The sequence below is a fragment of the Lolium rigidum genome, unplaced genomic scaffold (genome assembly GCF_022539505.1).
Source record: "Lolium rigidum isolate FL_2022 unplaced genomic scaffold, APGP_CSIRO_Lrig_0.1 contig_34223_1, whole genome shotgun sequence".
Lineage (NCBI taxonomy): Eukaryota > Viridiplantae > Streptophyta > Magnoliopsida > Poales > Poaceae > Lolium > Lolium rigidum.
In genome coordinates, this window is record NW_025900264.1 from 25,321 (window position 1) to 48,709 (window position 23,389).

The 23,389-nt window shown below is 47.1% G+C and overlaps 1 protein-coding gene across 2 annotated transcripts; it reads right to left on the reverse strand.

Annotated features, from left to right (window-relative positions):
- Positions 1 to 21,536, reverse strand: LOC124681123 (probable RNA helicase SDE3). Of its 2 annotated transcripts, none has more exons than XM_047216076.1 (5): positions 21,408 to 21,536; positions 2,622 to 3,403; positions 2,387 to 2,548; positions 831 to 2,282; positions 1 to 747 (listed from the first exon to the last, which is right to left on the reverse strand). In XM_047216076.1, exons 2-5 carry the CDS (start codon positions 3,393 to 3,395, stop codon positions 310 to 312), a joined length of 2,826 nt encoding a protein of 941 aa, XP_047072032.1. In that variant the 5' UTR covers positions 3,396 to 3,403; positions 21,408 to 21,536; the 3' UTR covers positions 1 to 309. The 2 variants fall into 2 exon arrangements, with proteins under 2 accessions (XP_047072032.1, XP_047072031.1); XM_047216075.1 differs by lacking the exon at positions 21,408 to 21,536 and adding an exon at positions 4,707 to 4,908.
- Positions 21,537 to 23,389: the final 1,853 nt, after the last annotated feature.

Here is a 23,389-nt window from a genome sequence, read left to right on the forward strand (position 1 = left end):
TGCGAAGACAATTACATTCAGATTTCTTTTTAACAACAGGGACATAGTAGCACGTCCACCCATCCAACACAGTCAGCAACATCCAGTTCACGACGGCTTAATAAACAAGGAAATTCAGCAGACACTAGAGACATTCAGAATTAGCGAGGCTGAGTTCAACCCTTCGAGAGCAAAGAGAGGAGAGATGCCCGGGAAGTTTAGCTCCACGAGGGTGATCCCCAGGTTATTCTACAAACGGCAATGACCCTTACGAAAAGAAAAAAATAGTTTATCACCCATAAGGGGCGACTACGAGGCTGGTTGGGTTAGTCAGTCCCAGCCTGTCGCAGGGATGCTCGAGACGTCGCCCCAACCAGGAGGAAAGGTGTACTTCTGCACATATGCGGCGTCAACCGCACTGTCGTCGTTGGCTGAGTTCTGGCCAGGCTGCACGTCATCCGGCCCAGCCTCTTCCTCGACCTGCTGCAGTGTCTCCTCCTGAGGTTCTGCTCCTGCGTTGGGAGCTGAATGGTAGTCCTCATCTGGCCTGTCGGACCATTCCAACACCTTTTCGGTGGAAGATGGGGCGCTGCCATGTCTGAAGCCACGGTCAGAGGGTTCTTGGTTGTACTCCCACCCAGCAGCAGGTTGGTCTCGGGTGTCACTGTATCCTGAATATCCGAATTCTTCTTCTGGTGGCGGAAGTGGACATCCTTGATAAGAACCATTGTCTGCACAGTACCTCAGGAGCTTATCCCAGTACCGATCCTGCAGCACCGCTTGTTAGTTTCATCAGAAACAGAAAAGGGGCATGATGTAGAAAGAAAATAACTAGTACTACAGCAACACACCTTAGTGATAATGTGAGGGTTTCCTACTATGATGAGCAATGACTTCGCACGAGTTATTGCAACATTGAACCTTCGGTAATTGGTCAGGAAACCAAGATTGAAGATCTTGTCATTCTCATTATGCTTTACCGTTGACCTGACTGTTGAGATGATAATTATTTCCCTTTCTTGGCCCTGGAATTGTTCAACACTTCCGACTCTCAGGTCAGGCATCTCAAATGTCTCTAGGGCCCTCTTTATCTTGACAACTTGTTGACGATATGGAGTAATGACCCCGATATCAGCTTCACGGACTTCACCATCCCTTGTAAGAGTCCTGATGATATTTACTACTTTACTAGCTTCGATTCTGTTGAACCATGATGGGTTGTTGCCTTCTCTTTCATCACATCCCTGAATTCCAACAAAAAGAACAGGGAATGACTTGTTGGGAAGACCAATGCAATCGTAGACAGATGGCACTTCATCTCCCTTGCAAGCAATCAGTTCACTCCCGTAGAAAAGCTGCGATGGTAGCTCTAGGATTGCTGGATGACACCGGTAGTTCCTCAGTAGCTTGGTCACATAGTTAGGGTCCTCCAAATGGTACTGCTCAAAGTCACACAACAGCCTTTGCAGATACGATGTCCCCAAACCATCCTTATCCGCTTGTTTACAGAAAACAACCGGCCCTAATTGCATAGGATCTCCTGCTAACACAACAACGGTGTCTCTTCCACAGAAGGCCGACACAGGAACCATTGCCTCTGGTTCAGAAATTTGGCTAGCCTCATCCAAGAAAATGTGTGTGAAATGCCCCCGGCGAATACCCTCAGCCTGTAGGGTTGATGAATACATGTAGGTTGATATAACTATCCTGTACCGCATTAATGCTCGCATTGGAGGGCACTTGAACACCGTATCTTCAAAGAAGCAGAACCGGATAAAATCAGGATTAACATCATCGTATTGACGACTAGGAGCATTTAGCCTAAAGATATCACTTGGGCGGATCAGATAGCTAGCAGATAGCAGTTTTTCCAATATATGGTCAGCAGCGCTATTGGAAGCAGCACATATGAGAACATTTGCCCTCCTATTGGATGTATAGAGCTGCAAAATGGCCTCAACAAGGGTCATGGTTTTGCCAGTTCCTGGAGGTCCATATATCAAGTATGGTGGAACCCCTCGGCAGCCAAGTATCATCCCGACTGCATCAGCTTGCTCAGTGTTTATGTCAGGATTCAGGGGTTTAAATGGAACCTTCTTGACACTTCTATAACGGGATTGGGAGGGAAACAGAATGTCAGGTCCAATAAGTTCTGCCTCGTGGACAGACTTGTATTGCCTTCTCATGTTCAATCTATTATATGTGAAGCTAGCGTCATACTTATTCCTGTCATGGTGAGCGTTGTGAAACGAATCATCAAATTTCAGAAATATCTCATCAGCTTCAACCTTGTGAATGAAGCCCTGAAGAAGAACAAATCATGATTCATGAATATCAATTGAAACTGATTTTTTTTTTTGTAAGAATGCCCAACAGATATTTGAATGCCAAAGAAAAAGGCACTAACTTGATAAGGCCTATCATTACTTCCAGCATGTCTGGCGACTATATAGTCTCCACTGATTAGTGAAGGCCTTTTTTCTGCCAATCCAAGGACCTCAAGAGACAAAAAACCATTACCCCTCCTTCTCATTGAGACACCCTCCATGTTATATGTTCTCATCTCCTCCTGCGAGTGGGTATCTCAAGTTAGTAAACAAGGATAGAAGCTTTACATTTATGACTACTACTACATGTGTTACCTCCAAATTAATTTCTTCCATGACTAAAAGAGTGCTAAAGAATTTCGCATAGTTTCTGATGCTCAGCTCTTCAGATAGGACATCAGGTCTCTGTTTACACTCAATGAGCTCACGGACTTCTACAGGTATTGCATACTGAGGTAACTTATACTTGAATCCTTGGGTGTGCTGCCGAACCGGCCGGGTACCTGGCACAAATGTAGAACACTCAAATTTCTTTCCTTGACTGCCACGTCCTCTGGAATAAGGTTTATCAGAAAATAAGGCCTTTGAAACATTATCATCAGCCAATAGAAAAGCCACACGCTCAATCTTCTCGTCCCCAATATCAACATGCACTATTGATGTATGTAAACCAATTTCTTTTGGCATACAGGACAGCCAGATTGTTAAAGTTTGCCCAGGCTGAAGTGTACGATCTTCCACAGAAGTCAAACCAAGAAAAGCCTTCTTTGCCTCTTCATCAGCATCATTAGTCGGTGGTGTCATCATGGACAGCAAATAACTATCTTCTGGATTTGAGGAGAAAATTCTAACACTCCACAAGTTTACAGGTTCGGATGAGGTATTCTCTATGCAAATAGTATCTGCGGATGTTTCTCCAACAAGGACAGATTTAGGCTTGCCGTTCTCGAAAGGGAAAGGAGTCGTAACAACCACAGGACCATCATCAGATTGATAATCCTGAAAAGTGTTATCATTCTGATAATCGATGAACTCAACTTCTGGCTTATCACCAGCCACTGAAAATTCCTCATCCGAATGATACCCCATCTTGAATCCTGATGTATCAAAAATATCGAAACAAATTAATAGTAGTCCATTGAGCAAAAAGGAACACTTTTTACTTAAGTTTGCAATAACAAAGCCACTCAGGGTCCTCAAAAGACCAAGATAATATGGTTAACGAGCATATAATTATTTATTATTTTTCTGCAATGTACGAGAACTGGTATCATAACCAAACATCACATATAACATAGTTATCTTAGATAACAAAGGAAAGAGTTTATATTGTTTTGGAACAGCATGCTTTTATTTTTATCCGTGGAACTTATCTAGGAGCTTCAGAAATTCACGAACAAGAGCAGTGATGAGCGTTCAAGCACGGGCGGGCGGCTAGGATAACGCTACACCCTGCCAACTGAGCAGCGACCACCCCTCGACTGTGAACTGATTACTTTCCACACATAAGGGTATGTGCACGTGAATATGAATTTCTGTCATTTAGTTGTACTCGCTATAATCCACATCCATAGATACAAATTCCCACTTGTTAGGCATACCGAGTCATTTTGTGAGGACAATATTTTCCTTCTTTGTGCAAGACACATCATGGCAAGGAAAGTAGGGAATTACACTACACCGTGTCATATTTAAAAGCGTATGACTCTTAACATCCGCATGAGAACAGGGTTGGCGGGAGTGGCGTCGACCGCCCGACCCACCCAGTCTAGAACTCAGATGCCCACTCCTTGCAGTGAAGGCTAGGTCTCCTGACCATAATTAGAAGGGGGGGAATCTAAAACCCCTATCATTCCACTACTGCTTATATCCTAAAACAGCAAGACTGGATTTTTCAATCTGTATAGCCTGGAACGGCATAAACCGACTAGGACAGATATCTCCCTGCGGCCATATCACAACATAGAACATACTGTGCTCCAGCCTCCAGGCCGGATCTAGAAGGTGTGCCGGTGTGCAACCGAGAAATCATCGAGGCCAATTGGGGTTTCTGACAAATCGCTGGATGAAAACAAGGTCATACCTCAAAGCCCAATCGGCAAAGGCTGCGGAGACGGCAGGAACGGCTGTCGCCGACTAGTAAACGGGCGTGAGGGGCGGGGGTGTTTGGGTGGGTGGGGGCGCAGGGCGGGATTCAACCGTAAGGTACGGCAAGACGGCAGCTTTAGGGCAGGCGGTGGCCGTTGGCAGACTACCGGAGAGATTCGGACCGGCGGCGGCGCGGCAGATCAGCACTGAGGAGGAAGAACGAATTTAAGGTACGCGGGAAAGAGGGGTAATGGATCAACTCGAGATGCTGAGTAAATCACGAAAAAAAAGAGAAGAAAGGGGAAGAATCACCTCTGCCCTAGGGGACGCAGGTCGGAGAATCCGGTAGGCTGACGATCGGAGAGGCAAGAACCGCGCCGGATTGGATTAGACCTGGGCCGAGGCGGCGGTTGGAGTAGCCATGAGCGGGTTTATGAGGGGGTTGGCTCTGAGCCTCTGAAAAGAAGGAACACTTCCAAGTTATCGCGAAGAGTCTGTCAGGGGATCTTCCTCATGAAGCCTGGCTTTGATGATTTCCCTTCAGGTTGGTAAGCACATTGAAAAACGTTGGACTGGGAATGGACGGACGAGATAAGCTCCGTGGGTAGTACAATGCACAAACTTTTAAAGAGATGGATGAAAATTAGAGTTTGTTGCTACCCATAGTCACGGTTGATATAGTGTGCCTTGTTGTGCACCAAAATATTAAGGGCATCTCCAGCGGCGCGACGCAAACGGACGCTGAGCGACCGTTTGTGTCCGCCGTGACCGGAAATGCGTCTGGGGCCTGTTCCAGCGGGGCGACGCAAAATGACCGGGCCGTCCGCGGATGCGCCAGGTTTGCGTCTCGGCGAACGCTGCGCGGACGCGTAAAGTGTCCGCTCGGTCCTCGCACGGGCCCGCCTGGCAGCGGCACAACTGCTTCGTCTTCCGCGGCATTACTTCTGGGCGGCGCACTGCAGCCTTTGCAGGGGCCGCGTTAATGGCGTGCCTCAGCTTCCGCGAGCGTGCGCAGCTAGTAGGCGTTGCACTGGCAGGCCATTGAAGGCGAGATGGCGTCGGAGCCTCTTAAAAGGGACGCTGCCGGCGCCCATTTCCCCGACCAAAACCATTGACAAATCCTACAGTATCAACCACACCGACGCCATGGGGAAGAATGCTAGCCGTTCCGGAAGACGAAGAACGACCAGGAGGCTAGCGGCTCGCGTTCCGGCAAGAAGGCACGGGTCGGCCGGTACGTCCGCGTTGACCTCGCGCGGCAGCTGTGGGAGGAAAACCGGCCGGTACCATGAACGGACGCGAACTTGCCGGGAGGGGGCTGGTACCTGAACTCGCGGCGCGTGCCGGTCCCCCCCGTGCCGCTCGTGGGCCGAGAGCGGCGGGAGGAGGTGCGCCGCCGCCGAGCGATCTTGCCGCCGGATCTGCGGGAGGATCCGGCGTACGCGCTAAACTCGTACAACTGGATATCCTTCGGGACGTGGGAGTTCGACGCGCGGCGCCGCGCTGCCTACCTCGCCGACGTAGACTACTTCGAGCGTGAGATCGCCGCCGAAGAAGAAGAGAACGATCAGGAGGACGCGGACGAGGACGGCGACGAGGACGAGGACGGCGACGTGACCATGGCGCAGTACGACCACGACGACGGCGGGCCGGCGTGGGATCCGGAGACTCAGCCGCAGGACATTTCAGAGGAGGAGGCCATTGCCATGGCACTGGCCAACAGCGAGCAGGACGAGCTCAACGAGCTCGCTTTGTGGGACGGACTCGCAATCCAGCTCCGCGAGTCGGCCGCCGCGCAGGGAGGCCGGCGACTCCTCCGGCCACGCCGACTCGTTCCAACGTCCGCACTCCGCATGCTGCTCCAGCGTGGGATCCCTGGCCACAGCCTCCTGCCCGTGCGGCGGTACCTCCTCCACCGCCGACGTACGAGCTTCCATGGCCGACGCCGCAGCTGATTGACCTCGTCAGCGACGACGACCAGTAGACAGCGCGCCTTTCTGGCTTTTTAATGTCTTTTTTTCCATGTAAATTTTGGCGTATGAATGAAAAAAAAATTATGCGTCGTGCCGCTGGAGCCACCCCCGACGCAAACGGACGCCCGGACGCTTTCGACCATTTGCCCCGACGCAAACGGACACGACGCGTCCGTTTGGACGTCCGAAATGCGTCGCGCCGCTGGAGATGCCCTAAACACCATACCAATCATTTTGATAAAGCATATACCTTATTTACTGGAATGCATCCTACCCAGAAACGATGCAAATGGCTAACGTAGCGAGCGGCCAATATGTCAGCGATGATAGACATATAACAAGGGTATCAGTAACTCCCTTCTATCTATCCCAGATTATGATCCTGATCGTTGACAGCCACGATCGTACGGTGCAGAGAGAGAGAGCGGGAGTGCCCTGAGAACGCTGGGTATACAACAGGCTTAATTGCTTTAGTTAATTAATGTGTGGCTTTTTTTTTCACCCGTAACTCCCCCCTTTGCACCGGTTCAGCTTCTCGCGAGCATCTCACCTTATTATCTTCTTTCTTCACAATTGGCCTCCCTAGCCTCTTCGGCATTCAGGTGAAGTCATTGGTCAATTTGCCGCACTCCCCTTCACCCCTCTTCATTGCACCACGCGATGTTGGTGTGCACCGTCACTACCAAAATATACAATCACATACTGTATTTTTTCAATACCCTTTGGGGTTTCTAGTTGAGAGTCATAGGTTGCAAAGTTGCAATTTTGTTTTTTTGGGTTGAAAGGTGAGACACGCCAACCTAAAGCTTCAATTGGCTAATTTGCATAGGTGCATTTGTAGGCGTAGTGGCGCATTTGAATGCATAATAGAGGTGGTTACGTATGGCACTCGCTGCCAACGCAAAGGGTTTCTTCGTACGATGCGAGAGCATCGCCCATCGTACGAGGAAGCTTAAGGCGTCAGCGATAGAGTCTGGCGCTGATGAGCAAGGGGCACACTAGCGGCTCCAGATAGTATGGTGGGTGCTGCAACATGACTGGTGCCGATGTGAAGTGGCAGCGGCTACTAAGGCGCCGAGGCATGGGCAGCCACCAAATGGCCATAACGGCCATCTAAAGTGGGAAGTTATCCCACTTTTTGCTAGTGCCTTTTTGTCATACCACGGAGTATTGACGGATGCAACTATGGACTGATCCCTTATCAAGATGCTTATTGGATCACTACTTCATATCCGGGTGAAAAGCCTTCTCCCGTCCTTATAGGATGGACTCACATGTGACAAATTTGTGTCATTAGCTTGTTGAAGGCATTGTCTACTTGTTGTTGCGGTGGCATTCATTGTTTGGTCTCGTCATACACGATGGTAATCCTTGTTCCCTTCTACGCCCAGCCCAGGCACAGCCATGATGGCGCGAGGGCATTTATCTTCATGAAAATATTGGTGTGGAATAAGTTTCATGTTTATTTCATATCTTATAATATTTTGGTCGTTGTTGCCGTTATTAATTATATAAATTTTTCTAATAATTAATTAAGAAGAGTGGCTACATCACTTTGATGCAGAAGCCCGAGTTTTACCCTCTTTTTTGGAAAAAAAAGGTTGGCAAATTGGAAAACAAATTTGTCAAACGAGGACCACAAATTTTAAGACCTAGTTTGGGTGTTAAACTATGAAAAAATATTATGCATTGGCTTCCAAAAATAGATTAAGAGCGACGAGATGCTAGTGGCATGGTTATGGTGTGAACATTAACTTAGGGTGGAGAGAGCTAATTTAAAATTGAAAAATGTAGCATAATCTAAAGTGGGTAGCAATATGTCACAATGAGCAAGATAAGAAACTCAACTGGTGGCTTGAATAGTGTTTCAATAGCTATATTAGGGTCCCAGCTATTAAATGCGCTTGCATCGGTGCCCCCATAAGTAGCCAGCATAATGTTGAGCTCAATACAATAGATGGAAACCCCATGACGATCTCTACCCTCAAGGGTGGGGTTAGGAGCGACGACAATTCAGGTCATATCGGATTTCACCAGCAGGATCTCCCTTGGCAGCCACACAACCCATTACCCACCCATTCCAACTCTCCCAATCCGCCTCCCACCTCGTAGAATCGCCATCACTACCAACAGTGGCGAAGCTAGAAAATCTCATCATTGGGTTCACCACACTGTAGAATCACTATAGATGTTTTCAAACTTAGTAATTTGCAACAAATTATTAGCAGTTTATAAAGGGGTTAGCATAATTTCATTGGGTTCAGCTGAACCCAATATCTATGTGCAGGCTCCGCCACTGACTACCAACATAGCCGCCGCCCTGTGCTTGCCCCGCACTCACCTACCTAGAATTACCACTGCCACCGACACGACCTCCACCTCCAGTCAACCGCCGTCATGGTTCGGCGGGAATAGCCACCATTTTCTCCATTCTCCGCGAGAAACCTGGCAATGCCGCGGAGCCCCGCATCTTCTGCCACCGACACCACATGTCGTTGGCCCCCCTCTCCACACATCCTCCTTCAACCTTGAGTCTAGCACAACAATGACAGACGTCAACGCAATTTGTTAGCCTCACTCACAAGGTGTTCGTTGTTGAGCAATGGACAACATCGACAAGATGATGCTTTAGTTGTTGATGAAAGAGGTGGCTAATGCCACCGCTGACGATGAACAACGCCTGATGATCTTGTCCGCTCTTCTTCATCTCCGAGAGCAAAATCCATGTTGTTCCTCGGCATGGTGGTTCAAGGGTTGGGAACAAGAAGAACAAGGACTAACATCGGCTTACGAGTGCTATGTTGCTTGACTAGGACTGCTTCACCGATGACACATCACATACCCCCAAATATTTTTGGCTTCAATTTAGAATGAACAAAGGGTACTATCTAGCCAATGGTAACTATCCAGCTTTCAAGGTGGTCTACATATGTGAAGACAATCCCCGACCCACATACAGAGAATAGATCATGGTTTGCTCAATGCCAAGAGGCTTGTCGTAAGGATATCGAACCGACATTTGGTGTGTGCTCCAACAACATTTTGCTAGTTTTGGTATCCTGTTCTTACCAGGTTAGAATTTTAGATGTGGGAGGTATTGAAGTGTTGTGTTATCTTGCACAACATGTCATCGAGATTGAGCGGAAAGATCAAGTGGTTGATGACCATCCATTTGATCATCAGGGACTTCTTGTCCAACTTGACTAGGTGTTGGCTCGGTTTGCTGCATTCTTCACCATGCATCAAGAAATCTGAGACGCATAGATTGTACTCAACATCAAAACAATATATTAGGGCACTTGTGGGCGAGGGGAGGATACGCCGCCTGATTCATGAGCAAGTCGAATTGCAATTTATTTAAATTCTTATACGATTAATTTTATTTATATGTTTAGATTATTGTGGGCTTAAACTAGATAATATTGTTTGAATTATTATTCTTTAAACATAATTATTTGCTATACGTTAAAAAGAAATGAAAAAATCATAATTTAGAGGAACCAACCTACTTGGAGCGGGCGGTGTGGAACGGCCCTCCCAAAAGCAGGGACACATGTGCCAATGCTCCGAATAACGCATTGTTGCCATTATTGAACGCTCCAAATAACGCATTGCTGTCGTTGTTGCCTGCTACAATTTGTTACGCGTTGGTGTAGGTGCTCTTATCAAGTGGTATTTGACAAAACACATTTGCCGCGCATCACGCCTATGTGGCGATGCACATTACGTGCAGCGTGCATCTTTTTGTTTCTTGTACCCAGGCATCTCAAATCTTCAATTTCGAGATAGGCGATTCATTGTATGGTAGGTAGGATAGTACCATAGTATCTTGCACATGTTCTTGGTCGTATATACGACTGTAAATTGCACAGATTTCACCTTGCGAAATAGATGAGATGTTGGTTTCACGCTTACTGCGACCTTGATTTTCTGAACGACTAAATAATTAATTGATCTCTACCTGCTGTCAACTGCAAAGTCCTGGTCATCCTCTTAAAATTCCGTGGTGTAGCAAACTGGTCGAAATGTTTTTTTTATTACCTGAACTGATTAAAATGTTCTTTTACGGAACTGATTAAAATGTTTTTTTTGAGAGAAAACTGATTAAAATGTTGTGCGTAGGATTCATTCGAGTCTGACAATAGCACGGAGAATGCATGCGTCGTCGCGGGCCCTACGCAGGCCGTTTCGAAGGGGGCCCATGTGAACGCGCAACAGAGGTGAGCTGCGCGTGATGGACGACTACCGTCGCGGCCCGGGGGGTCCAGGAGTTGGCTCCCGATGGGGCACGAGGAAGCCGTGACCATGGGCCAAGATGGCACGCGGTTTGGTTGGGCCGTCCTGGGCGCGCGTTACGCATTTCACACATTGGGGTCGCGATTTTCCGACGAACCAGAACAAACGAGGTCGACGTACGTATCCTGAGGCGCCGGCCGACGCATGCAGCTGCTCGCGGGTGGCATGGGGAAAAAGAAGCATGGAAGAATCCATCTCTCTGGTGGACCTCTCGCATGGGCATGCCATCGATCCAGGTGATACGAATCATCACGTCCAACAAAATCATGAACCTCACCTGCAGCTCGTCGACAACCCGATGGATCCAGCGCAACTTACTTTGCTTTGGGGCTTTGGCCTTCGCATGCGTTTGACGTGACTCACCACAGTTTTTTTCTTCTAACTTCTTCTTATTCCGTGCGTTCGATCGTTCTGGAAGATGAACAATTCCAGCGGTTCGTCCACCTTAACTATAACTTCGACTAAGCTCGCCCGTATGTAGGGGTGTAAATGGATAGGACAATTTCCACGTCGAAACTGGTTTAAAATTTGTTTTAAGATATCCATATCTGATTTAAAAAATCTAGCGGATAAGGATATTGATTGCCAAGTGATGCTCAGGATAAGATATAAGATATGATATAAGGGCACGTACAATACGGTGATGTTAGGCTTCCCTTAGAGATGCCACGTTGGATTTTTTGCTTAGTTGGAGGAGAGATAATGAAGAGAGAGAGAGAAGTTTGTCTTCTCTTAGATAAGGGATCATCTCTTAGGAAATAAGAGAATATTATTTTCTCTATTGTATCACATATGTCTTCCCTTAGCAACAAATTTCCTACCAAAATTTAATTATTCATATTAGTTGCTAGAGAAGGCTGTAAGAGATAGTGCATTGTATGACTTATATCTAATGCCTTCTCTAGCTGATATGGCGAGGTAAGGGAAGACATGCCTTCTCTACCATTGTACATGCCCTAACAAATAGCATGTGAATGTGTATTATCCGAAATTTATTAGAATAATCTGAATATTTCAAACTAGATAATCCGATTTTTTTATTCAAAATCTAAAACCAATCTCAAAACGGTAGTAGTTATTGAGTTATAAAATTTGTTTGGCGAGCATGTTTAGTTTAAATTTCTATCTATGCGCTCAATTTTTAATGTATCCCGTCTCTTTTTTCTTAACTACACAAGGAAGAAAATTTAAATCTCTCTCACTACCTATTTTTGTTTCCGTCCCTAGTCTGCCCCATTTTCGATTCGAACCCGCAATCAGGTATATCCGTATTTCAATTTAAAACAATCAATATCCTCTAGATCGATTCGAATCCAAAAAAAATAATATGATAAAAAATATGACATAAGCAAAATTCGATCCAATCTCGTCCGTTTACAACGCTGTCCGTACGCATGGAAAACCCTGCTGCCCGGCGCGCGAAATCGCGAGCTACACGTATACGCTGGGGCTTGCAGTTCGATGGACGTGACGATTCATCAATCCACAAGTACCTAGCGCGACAGCTGACAACGACTGACCGGTCACCAGTCTCGTACATGTACATACATCGATCGAACTGGCCATGCCATGCTTCACGCATGCATATGCGTGGCAGCAAAACTTCAACGACTAACAGACAACACGCCACTGCATGCATTTTCTTCCAGCCATACTATTGGATTTATACGGGATGCTCATCCAAATTTTGGAATCTCAACGCCCATTCTTAAGGTTCACAAAGCAAGCTCCTCTACTCACAATCTCACACTAAGTGAGTGAGACGAGAGGGAGTTCACGTGAACTCCTCATCTCTTGAGCTTGAGACCTGTTATGTGAAAAACTAATTTTTTGTTTGGTTCATTAGCTCGGTTGGGTATATATCAGCGTGCGTGTGCAGACTCAACGTGTGTCCGTCTTCCACTGAATGTCAATTGAGTCGTCTGTTATTCTCCTAGGCTATAACAGAGGGCGAGAAAAGGAACATACCTAGAGTTATGCGTCCCTCGCTATGATTTCCAATCACGACAGCTATGATTCTCCTAGGCTGTTTTTCTCACTAGTCGACATATTCTTTATTGCACTAGTATTTGTTTCACACGTAGATATGCTAGATGTACTAAGACTACTCCATTGGTTAAATTTGTTCTTTGGTAAACAAACTCACTCCAAAGTTGTTTATAATACAAGTTTTACAGTGATTGACATTTTTAATAACCGTACATCCACCCCGATCTAACGGTGGTAGATATATGGAACCAAACAGACGGAACCAAAAATATGAGACCGGAACCAAAATTTGTAGGACCGGAACTTTCAATATATTTTACGAATATTATAAAAGACGAGCGTCCTTTTGAGCGGCCAGAACATCTAATGAGACTGCACCAATCTTAAAGCAATTGACATATCTGCACACATGTTAAAGCAAGCAAATTGAGCATAATCTCTCTCGCCAAAATATCTCAATCGTCTCTCCTCAATCCCCATTCATACTCTCTCACTGATGTGATGGTCTCCCCGACGATCCTTGGGCAGCGGTGGTGGCTGGAGAACCGAGGGGCGACGACTGCTAGAGCACCAAGGGCGGCGGCGACTGGAGCACCGAGGGCGGCGGAGGCGGACGAGATCGAGAGCGTCTCTCCCCGGTGATCCTTGGTTGGCAGCGGCTGAGCACCGAGGGCGACGGCCGGTGGCTGGAGCCCCGAGGGTGGCGGAGGCGAACGAGATCGAGAGTGGCGAGGTGGATGCGCCATATGCTCGACTCCACTGCTCACCCCCCTCAGCGCCCGCATACTCGCGCGCCATATGCCCGACGGAATGCGGCGCCGACCTAGAGTATTCAAAGCGACGTGTACAGTCTCGATGTTGTATTTCTGAAACTACTGACAACCCATGGAGAAAATCTTAGTGCGAGAGGTAAACTATGGTGTTGCCGTGATGAGATGGGCGCGACGCCATCCATGGTGGAGTTGGCGAGGGAGCTAGAGACGATATTGTAGATGACGCCGGAGATGGATGGTATAGTACTATCGAAGGTGCTGACCATGGACCCCTAGGCACACCCCTGGCAGCACGTGGCGTGGACCGAATAGTACTTGTCATCATCCGATGCCTCCGGCAGCAACCTGTTGAGCAGCGTTGTGCCCAGCATTAACCCTCGTTGAGAAACTAACTAGTACTCTGAGCTTAGTCAATTGTTGATTGATATGTTCTGTCACTTGTGTTTGAAGATACAGTATTACAAATTAACATTACCGTTTTGCTCACACCCGCCTCGGGCGAGCACACATCAATACTGCTCAACGATGGTACAATGCACTTGTGTTAGTTGCTACTATTGATCTTATGGTCGATCTTAAGAAGTATTGCGCTCCAGCTGCTACATATTCCATTGATTTTCTGCAGTCTAATGATTACTAATGCACCGAGGAATTGTATTGGCATACCTTGCTCTGCGCCTGAGATATCCAATCAGTCTAATATAAATACGGGATTCATACCCCTATTGCAGAAACTAGCACAAAAGGGCAGCAAAACTGCAGTTGTGTTTAAGGCAGAAGAAACCAAGCCCCATTATTCACTACAAATGTGTATTGCAAAGATGGATTCTCTCACTGAATTAAGAAATCTAACAAGTGATGACATAAAATCCGTTTCAACCTTCTAAAAGTATCTATATCCTAAATCATTTCACTATTGACAAATAGAACCTAGCAGACAATCGACATCATGACAAATAAACAAAGAGCTAGATGCAAAAGTTCCGATACATCTAGAAATAAGAAGATAATAGATTTTAGAGATTAAACACTTCAATATTTGTTCAACAACACGATCATAATATCCATGATTTCAGTAGTACAGTTGCATGTGCTACTAGCAGCAATGGCTACATACAAGTACACAAACACAAGCTCGCTCACTAAGTTAACTGCAATAGAGAGCCAAATAAGGGCAGTTCATCAGTGCACTCAAGCATCAACAGAACATATCACAGATCCAATACTTTGTTCCCAACATCTGCAAGTGAATGACATTGTGCTTCAAGCTCCAATTTATACTACTTGGATCGAACACTGCCACTGTCAAAGATGAAGCCCCATTATCGGTCATCGTCTGGGTCACACGATGATTCCCTGTGCTGTGAATCACCGCTGGCATCCTCTGCGTCAATGTAAATCCGTTTCAGCGCCTGCACCACTTCGCCCATAAAAGGCCGTTGTGATGGATCGTTGACAGCGAAGCAAGTAGCCACTGTTGAGGAAATTGACGCTGATGCAAAGCTCACCAAGCTAGTTGAAATTGATCTGCCATCCTTTCCCAAATGAACCATGCCGTGCCAATGCATTGATAGACCCGAGCATTTACCGGAACAGTTAGTGGGGTCATAATCTGAGCATACAAAGTGGCGCACAGATATTAGGTAGTACCCCAACAACAAAGAGAAGTTAGCAATTCACACGATTAAATCGTACAACCAAATTCAGAAAGACACGTTATACTTAATTAAAACATTTGGCGGCTAGAGTTCCAGACATTTGTGAAAACACACAAACCTACATTAAATAAGAACTGTCTTATGACAGAGCAAACAAAATCATCTGAAACTACACAAACCTACATTTCTTATGGCTTGGGATCATGGTGTGGTTACCGGCTCTGACTTTGATATTCCCCGCTTCTCGGTTACCTCCCATTTTGTTGTTGGCTCCAACTCATGGTGGCTTACCACTATCTACGGGCCTCACTCTGATGAGGATCACGTGCCGTCCCTAGATGAGCTCCGGAACATTAGGGCCTCTCACCAAGGAGGCTGGGTTGTCACCGTCGATTTTAATATGATCTACCAAGAAGCTGACAAAAACAATCCTAATGTCTCTAGGCGGGTGATGGGTCGTTTTCGCAGGGCCATTGATGATCTGGAGCTGCGTGACCCCCCCCCCTGAATGGTCGTCGTTTCACCTGGTCAAATGAGCGCGAGAATCCCACTCTCGAGCGCCTGGTCCGTGTTTTCTGCTCTGTTGATTGGGAAGCTGGACATCCAAACTGTTTGCTGATATGTGCGGCTACTCTCATCAGTGATCACTGTCCTCTCCTGCTGCACACTGAAGTTACTCATTGTCAACACCGCAAATTCCATTTTGAGCCCTTCTGGCCACAGATTCCTGGTTTTCATGAGACAGTGCAAGCTGAACCTGCTTTTGGGAATCCAATCACAGTCGTTGACCACAAGCTCCGCACCCTTGGTCGTCGCCTCAAATCGTGGAGTGATAAAAATGTGGGAAACATTAGGATGCAGATTGAGTGTGCTAAGGAACTCATCTACAGATTTGATGTAGCTCAGGCGTGAACTAAAGAAGAAGTTTTTAGGTCTTTGCTCCCTCCATCGTACTATGGCTCGACAACGACCGCGTATCCTCTGGATCAAGGAAGGCGAGGCCAATACCAAATTCATTCACCTCCATGCCAATCAACGGCGACGAAAGAATTTCATCTCTCAAATTAGCCATAATGGTGATATCCTGGTCGACCAGAACCTCATTGAAGATGCTTTTGCTAACCACTTTGAGGATGTTTTCGCTGCTCCTGCTGACCGAGACTTCCCCCTGAATCTGGATGCCTTGGGACTGCCCCGTTTTGAACTTTCTCACCTCAACGCTGAGTTCTCTGAGGAAGAAGTTCTTGCTGCCATCAAGGACATGCCAAGTGACCGTGCTCCGGGACCTGATGGGTTTCTCGGCCGTTTCTTCAAGTCTTGTTCGGTCGATCATAAAAGAGGATATTATGGCAGTCTTTGCAGCTGTTCATTGTGGTCGTGCTCACGGTTTTTCCAAGATCAACAAGGCCCTTGTCACTCTTCTCCCTAAGAAGCTGGATGCGTCCGAGATCCGGGACTATAGACCTATTAGCCTTGTGCATTGTGTGGCCAAGCTAATTGCAGAAACCATGTTTCTTCGGCTGGCCCCTGTTCTGCCATCCATGGTCACTCCCAATCAATCTGCTTTCATTCGTGGTCGTACTATTCAGGATAACTTCATGCTTGTTCAGCAGCTAGCTAAGTCCTTTCACTCTGCCAATGCCCCAAGCTTGTCTTGCTGAAGTTGGACATTGCTAGAGCTTTTGATACGATATCTCGGTCGTTCTTGATCGAGCTTATGCGGCATCTTGGCTTTGGGCATATTTGGATTAATCTGGTCTGCTTGTTGCTGTCAACCGCCTCTACCAGAATTTTGGTCAACACCAATCCCTCCGCTGAATTCTTCCACCACCGTGGTGTCAGGCAGGGGGATCCCCTATCGCCAAAGCTCTTTGTTCTAGTTATGCAGGTATTTCACTACTTGGTCGACCTATCTGCTCGTTTGGGACTGCTTGCAGCTCTGCCGAGCAGCCAGGGTGCTTGCCGCACATCTCTTTATGCTGATGATACCATGATCTTCTTCAAGCCCACTCTCAGTGACTGTGATACCATCAAGCAATTGATACAGATGTTTGGGGAAGCCACTGTGTTCATACTAATATCCTCAAGAGTGCAGCTACTCCAATCAGATGTTTTGAGATGGATAGACAGCTAATTGCTGATCAGTTGCTTTGCCCTGTTCTTGACTTTCCTATCACCTACCTTGGTGTGCCTCTGTCCATTTACAAGCTGCAGGCCCAGGACCTTCAACCCATCATCTACACCCTCCACCGCAAGCTCTCTGGATGGCATGCGAACCTCCTCTCTAAGGGAGATCGCCTTGTGTTGGTCAAGTATGTGCTATCTGCTGTCCCCATCCACACTATGTTAGCTACCGATATCCCCAAACCTGTTAGTGAGGCTATCGTCAAATGCCAACGGAACTTCTTCTGGTCTGCTGGTCGCAATGATGGTGGTGGGGGTTATGCCATCGCCTGGAAAGATGTCTGTCATCCTGTTGAGCTGGGAGGCCTTGGCGTGCTGGACATCAAAATGCCTGAGTTGGGCACAGCGTGCCAGATGGCCCTGGCTCCACCGTGTTGACCCTGCGAAACCATGGGCCATGTTCCCTATCCACTCCAATGCTCATGTTAAAGCTCTTTTTCATTTGGCCACCTCGATCAAGCTAGGCAATGGCACCAAGGTGCTTTTCTGGTCTGGCAGAATATTTCCCAGCTTGCTCCAGCTGTCCTTGCTGCTGTTCGCCCCAACGTTGTCAGCTTCAGATCTGTTGCTGAGGGTCTTACCAATAATTCTTGGATCAGGGACATCTCTGGAACTCTCTCCGTTGAAGGGGTTCTGCAGTTTCTGCTTTTGGTTGATCTCACAGAAGCTCAAGTGTTGTCGCCTGCCACTGAAGATGAGTTCATCTGGAATCTCTCAAGCTCTGGTCTATACTCTAGCAAGTCTGCGTACAGTGCCCTTTTTGCTGGAAGAACTTTATCTCCGCGCCATTTGGCCATTTGGGATTGTTGGGCTCCCCTCAAGTGCAAAGTGTTTGTTTGGCTTGCTGCGGTTGATCGCTGCTGGACCGGTGAGCGCAGGATGCGACATGGCATGTACTTCTGACACCTGTGCTGTTTGTGATCAAGAATCTGAGTCAATTAGTCATCTTCTGCTGCAATGCCCTTTTGCTAAACAAGTCTAGTTCCATACCCTGTCTAGACTTGGCTTGCAGGCCTGCTTGCCAGGCCCGAATGAGGCTTTCTCGTCTTGGTTTGAGACGGTTGCCACTCGTGTCGCCCCCAACCTGCTCAAGGCTGCAAGGTCCATCATCATCCTCACCCTGTGGAGAATTTGGAAATCTAGGAATGATGTCGTCTTCAACAGCCTGAGCCCTTGTCACATGGATCTCTCACTCTATCCTCGAAGAAGCTTGGCTATGGATTCTTGCCAGCGCCAAGGAGTTATGTCGCTTACCTCTCCATGCTCGACCTCCAGACTCTCCCTGAGTCCCTGGCCGATGGGTTAACAAATGTTAACCCATGTATAGTTTTCTTCTTCTTTTCTTCTTTTTGTCCTTGTCTTTTAGATCCTTTTTTTTTGTTTCTCTGCCTTTCTCTTGTAGCGCAGCTACAGTTTGTACAGTTTTCCGCCTCTTTGCGGCTCCTTCTAATATACAAAGACACTCGCTTAGGCGTGTGTTAGAGAGAAAAAATCATCTGAAAGTAATCTGGAAGCTTGTCCTCTCAAGTTATGATGGATTATAGTATACATAACAACCCAGCTTTCAACCTAAACATCTGAAAGTAATCTGGAAGCTTGCCCTCTCAAGTTGATGTGTCTAATAAAATGCAGTAACAATTTGAAGATGAAGAACATAGGGATCTAGGCAGCTCTTCAGATAGGACATCAGGTCTCTGTTTACACTCAATGAGCTCACGGACTTCTACAGGTATTGCATACTGAGGTAACTTATACTTGAATCCTTGGGTGTGCTGCCGAACCGGCCGGGTACCTGGCACAAATGTAGAACACTCAAATTTCTTTCCTTGACTGCCACGTCCTCCGGAATAAGGTTTATCGGAAAATAAGGCCTTTGAAACATTATCATCAGCCAATAGAAAAGCCACACGCTCAATCTTCTCGTCCCCAATATCAACATGCACTATTGATGTATGTAAACCAATTTCTTTTGGCATACGGGACAGCCAGATTGTTAAAGTTTGCCCAGGCTGAAGTGTACGATCTTCCACAGAAGTCAAACCAAGAAAAGCCTTCTTTGCCTCTTCATCAGCATCATTAGTCGGTGGTGTCATCATGGATAGCAAATAACTATCTTCTGGATTTGAAGAGAAAATTCTAACACTCCACAAGTTTACAGGTTCAAAAGAGGTATTCTCTATGCAAATGGTATCTGCGGATGTGTCTCCAACAAGGACAGATTTAGGCTTGCCATTCTCAAAAGGGAAAGGAGTCGTAACAACCACATGACCATCATCAGATTGATAATCCTGAAAAGTGTTATCATTCTGATAATCGATGAACTCAACTTCTGGCTTATCACCAGCCACTGAAAAATTCTCATCCGAATGATACCCCATCTTGAATCCTGATGTATCAAAAATATCGAAACAAATTAATAGTAATCCATTGATCAAAAAGAAGCATTCTGACTTTAGTTTGCCATAACAAAGCCACTCAGGGTCCTCAAAAGACCAAGATAATATGAATAACAAACACATGATTATTTATTATTTTTCTGCAATGCACGAGAACTGGTATCATAACCAAACATTACATTACAACGTAGTTATCTTAGATAACAAAGGAAAGAGTTTATATTGTTTTGGAAGATCATGCTTTTTTTTATTTTTATCCGTGGAACTTATCGAGGAGCTTCAGAAATTCACGAACAAAAGTAGTGATCATGAGCGTTCGAGCATGGGCGGGCGGCTAGGATAACGCTACGCCCTGCCAACTGAGCAGCGACCACCCCTCGACTGTGAACTGATTACTTTCCACACATAAGGGTATGTGCACGTGAATATGAATTTCTGTCATTTAGTTGTACTCGCTATAATCCACATCCATAGATACAAATTTCCCACTTGTTAGGCATACCAAGTCATTTTGTGAGGGCACTATTTTCCTTCTTTGTGCAAGACACGTCATGGCGAGGAAAGTAGGCAATTACACTACACCGTGTCATATTTAAAAGCGTATGACCCTTAACATCCCCATGAGAACGGGGTTGGAGGGAGTGGCGTCGACCGCCCCACCCACCCAGTCTAGAACTCATATGCCCTCTCCTTGCAGTGAAGGCTAGGTCTCCTGACCATAATTAGAAGGGGGGAAATCTAAAACCCCTATCATTCCACTACTGCTTATATCCTAATACAGCAAGACAGGATTCTTCAATTGCATAGCCTGGAACGGCATAAACCGACCAGGACTGCCGCCATATCACAACATAGAACATACTGTGCTCCAGCCTCCAGGGGCGGATCTAGAAGGTGTGCCGGTGTGCAACCGAGAAATCATCGAGGCCAATTGGGGTTTCTGACAAATCGCTGGATGAGAACAAGGTCATACCTCAAAGCCCAATCGGCAGCCACCGCGGACGCCGGTGTCGCGGACTAGGAAATCGCTGGATGAGAAGAAGTATTAACCCTCATGGCTGGCTGAAGCAGAGATTCAAACATACAAGACATATCAGGATTCAGGCAGGCAGAGATGCGGGCAAGAAAGAAGCAGAAAGGAGGCGGTCGCTATGGGGAGGGGGGGGAGAAAGAAAACCCTAGGTAGCGAGCGAGAGCGGGGCAGGGGGTGTAGGCGGGACCTTGGCTGGCCGGAAAGGGTAGCCCTTGACCCTGGCGAGGACCAGGTCTCCGAGCCGCGGGTCTCGGTCCATTTGGTGCCCTTGGCGCCCGCGCAGCGGCGAGGAGCCATCGGGCGGCGAGGCCCCTATGCGCGCTGCTTCTTCCCCGGAATCCGCTCGTACCCCGGTGAAGAGTACAGGCCAGTCGGCGCCGGGGGGGACCGTGACCGAGAGGGCAGGGCGAACCCTAGCAGCTCGCAGCGCGGCACGACGGGAAGACCCTATCCGACGGGGGGGGAGGGGGCGGTGGCGGTGAGGGTGAGGGTTCCTACGGCGGCGGGGCGGGGCGGTGGCGGCGATCGAATCCGCGCGGGCGGGCGGCGGTGGAGTGGATTACTGGGCTGCAACTGCGATTACAGGGGCAGACGGTGGCCGGCGGTAGACTAGGACAGACCGGCGGCAATGGATCAAATTAAAGAACCGGGAAGAGAAGTCGCAATGCTGCGTAAATCACGAAAAACACAGAGCAAAGGGGGGAAAATCACCTGCCCTAGCAGACGCCGGTCGGAGAATCGGGCGGGCCGACGATCGGAGAGGCAGCAACGGCGGCGGATTGGACTAGAGCTCGCCCGAGGGGGCGGCGGTTGGGGGTGCGAGAGGCATGATCGGGTTTATGAGGGGGTTGATGGCTCTGGCTCTGGGCCTCTGGAAACAAGAACACTTGCAAGTTATCGCCAAGAGTCAGTCAGGGGATCTCTCACATCAAAAACTTTGGAGCAGTACTATTGTTTGGTGAGCACATTGAAGCATTTTTAAATTTAAATTTGAACAAAACCAAAACACTTATCATGAATTGGAGGAAGTACTACCCATAGTCACGACCGGCATAGTGTGTGTGGTCTTTGTCTCCAAACCTCTTCATTTGCGCCGGTTCGGCTTCCACACAGGCACCTCATAGGTTGCCATCATTTTCTTCTTTCTCAGAAACTAGCCTCACTCTCCTCTCCGTCATTTAGATGAGTGCCGCGCGATGTCAGAATGCATCGCCACTACCGGCAAGAAGAGTCATATATTTCCTACTATCCTTTGGGGGTTTCTATTTGTGAGCCATAGCTTGCAAATTGGATCGAGATTTGATTTTGGGTATTGGAAGTTGAGATATGACATCCTAAAGCTTCAATAGGATGGCTGGGAAAAACATGTCTCGTCAAATGAGAGCCGCGAATTTCAAAGGTTCAAAATTTGGGTGTTGAACCGTCAGATTATTATCCGTGGGCTTCTCGAAATAGAGCAAGAGCAAGGAGGTGCTACTCATGTGGCTATGATGTAACAATTGGTTAAACTTGAGAGAGCTATTTTGAGAGTGTGGCATAATCCGAAGTCGACAGTAAGATGTTGCAATGCCTTTTTCTTTAATTAAGGATAACAACGTGAGTAGGATCGTTTTATCACTTTGTTGGGAGCAGCCTATAAATATGAGGGGATAGCTACATGATCTTACAAAAATTAAGGGCTTGTCTGGTTGTGGGGACAAACTTATCCACCATTGGAAATTTAACCAAGTTAGGTAAGTGTTGAATGACAAGTATTGGTGTCGTGCCACATCCTTCAGTTGAATTTGTGTAAGTTAGCAAGTGTTGATTCAGGCCGGTGGCCCTTGGCTCGAAATTGAGGAGGAAGAGTAATGTCGTGCAACATCCTCCGGTTGAATTTGTGTAAGTTAGCAAGTGTTGATTCAGGCCGGTGGCCCTTGGCTCAAAATTGAGGAGGAAGAGTAATGTCGTGCAACATCCTCCGGTTGAATTTGTGTAAGTTAGCAAGTGTTGATTCAGGCCGGTGACCCTTGGCTCGAAATTGAGGAGGAAGAGTAATGTCGTGCAACATCCTCCGGTTGAATTTGTGTAAGTTAGCAAGTGTTGATTCAGGCCGGTGACCCTTGGCTCGAAATTGAGGAGGAAGAGTAATGTCGTGCAACATCCTCCAGTTGAATTTGTGTAAGTTAGCAAGTGTTGATTCAGGCCGGTGACCCTTGGCTCGAAATTGAGGAGGAAGAGTAATGTCGTGCAACATTCTCCGGTTGAATTTGTGTAAGTTAGCAAGTGTTGATTCAGGCCGGTGACCCTTGGCTCGAATTTGAGGAGGTCAGTAAATGTTGATACACGAAAACATGTACTCCCTCGGTTCCTACGAGTAAGTCGTACATGTTCCTACGAGTAAGTTGTACATGTACTCCCTCGGTTCCTACGAGTAAGTCGTACATGTTTCCCAAGATTTAAATTTAACCAAGAATTTGTTCTAGCATATGATGATTATTTGATACGAAATTGGTGCCATCGAAAAGTGTTTCGCGGAACGTAACTAACGGTGTCAGCTTTGCACAAGATAATCGAGATATAGCTGCTATCTTTTTTTGGCAAAGAGAAATCGATCTTGGAGGGTGCACCAAGTAGATCGATGTACACATTCAAGTACCTGCATAACTCAAATCTTTAACCTGGAGATAGAGGATGAAGATACTCGAGGTATG